The following is a 1,669-nucleotide window of genomic DNA, read 5'->3' as shown; positions in this document are numbered from 1 at the left end:
CACATCACACGTTAAAAAAAAAAGTGTCTCCACATTGGTCTGTCCCATTAGCACAAAAATTGGGCCAGTGCCTTTTCATGCCCCACTGAGCCTAAATGTTGTACCATTGACTACTAGGTGGCGCCTTACAGGAAGTGTTTGTATCTTGGCATTAGTCCAATTAACACAAAGCTCTGTCCAGTAGTTTCCCATGCACCACTGAAGGTCTGAAATTTAGCCACTGGGTAGCAAAATCATAAAATATGCTAAAATTATATTTCCAACTACTGTTTTTGAATGACTTGGGTACAACTTCTGCTGGACGGCTTGGATAGTACCTGTTTGCAGGTCTAGTTTATGTTTGTTTTACTATTTTTTACTTATTCTACTTGCTTTTCTATCTAGTATTTTTTGATTGATTGATTGATTCCTCAGGGGATCCCACTGTGTTTGGAAACCTACCTACAGATGGGTCAGTGCTTCAGGCCATGAAAGACGCCATAGACTCCCAAAAATACAACGGCTACGCTCCCTCCGTCGGTGAGTCACACTAACCAGCAAACAAACTAAGTCCAAAGCAAACATATTTAAATGTGCAGAGAAGGACAGAAATGGCTTTTCACAATAGCAGATGCATGAAAATTAGATGTTTTGGTGGGTTTACAGCTACATTAGGCAACTCTACTATGTTAGTAAATCACATGCGGTCAGTGATCTTCAGCTTTTTTTTCTCTGTTTGCGCATCCTCTGTGTCCACCGGCAGGTTATCTGAAGAGCCGGCAGGCAGTGGCCAACTTTTACAGCTGCCCTGAGGCTCCACTAGAGGCAGAGGTGCTGACTCCTGACCCACTTTATACTTTTGCTGTCACATTTTTTTCATGCTTTCTCATCCTCATTCCTCTGCAATGCTACCTTTCAATCTGAATCTCAGTATATTACAACTTAGTGCATTGTTACAGCAAAATGACTTACATTATATTATAAGCAATGTTATGCTGACAATAAATAAGCCTATAATCAGATTGTGATACATCAGAGTGCATGTATTGGAGGGTGATCAACTTATTACAGCGACTTTATTCAAGTCAAAGAATAGACACTGTAGGGTGTTGGTGTTAGTATGGATGTATGGTTTTGGTGCTCAAAAAGTGAACCCACCTTCCCTCCCAGGATGTGATTCTGACCAGTGGCTGCAGTCAGGCCATTGACCTGGCTATCAGTGTCCTGTGTAACCCTGGGGACAACATCCTGGTCCCATGCCCAGGTTTCTCCTTATATAAGACTCTGGCTGTCTCAATGGGCATCAAGGTCAAACTCTACAACCTGCTGGTAAGTAGGTGGGGCTACCAATATGCCCCAATATACTATGTATTTTCTTTTGACACTTCCTGTACCTACCTATAAATTGATAAAATCTATTTAAAGTGTGTCCAGTGCAGAGATAACTTGGCGTACTATCATCCACAATAACATGTTGTCATGTTGTCTTAGTTTACATAGCATGTGTGGAAACCAGAACAAGCTATTGTGGTTTTAGGAGAAGCTGGAGCCATTTATTGATCATAGTATTAAAGGACCAGTGTGAAGGATTTTGTGGCATTTTGGATTGGATTTTGCATGTGGATTTTTGTCTTGTCTCTAGATAGGACCTTTTGACTTTTTCGCAAGTTGGGCAGACAAAGTAATTTCT

General features: G+C 41.1%; 1 protein-coding gene across 1 annotated transcript in view; it reads left to right on the top strand.

The window, feature by feature from the left end:
• Positions 1-1,669, top strand: part of tat (tyrosine aminotransferase) — a 9,765-nt gene that overhangs the window by 822 nt on the left and 7,274 nt on the right. The window contains exons 2-4 of the mRNA XM_035664405.1: positions 415-519; positions 743-810; positions 1,150-1,308. Of these exons, the coding sequence (XP_035520298.1) occupies positions 415-519; positions 743-810; positions 1,150-1,308 (332 nt within the window). The remainder of the gene's footprint in view (positions 1-414; positions 520-742; positions 811-1,149; positions 1,309-1,669) is intronic.

The sequence above is a fragment of the Morone saxatilis genome, unplaced genomic scaffold, assembly GCF_004916995.1.
Source record: "Morone saxatilis isolate NCDOM2014 unplaced genomic scaffold, NCSU_SB_2.0 Contig2, whole genome shotgun sequence".
NCBI lineage: Eukaryota > Metazoa > Chordata > Actinopteri > Moronidae > Morone > Morone saxatilis.
Note: the sequence above shows the minus strand (reverse complement) of the source record. Positions and strands in the feature narration are given on the sequence as shown.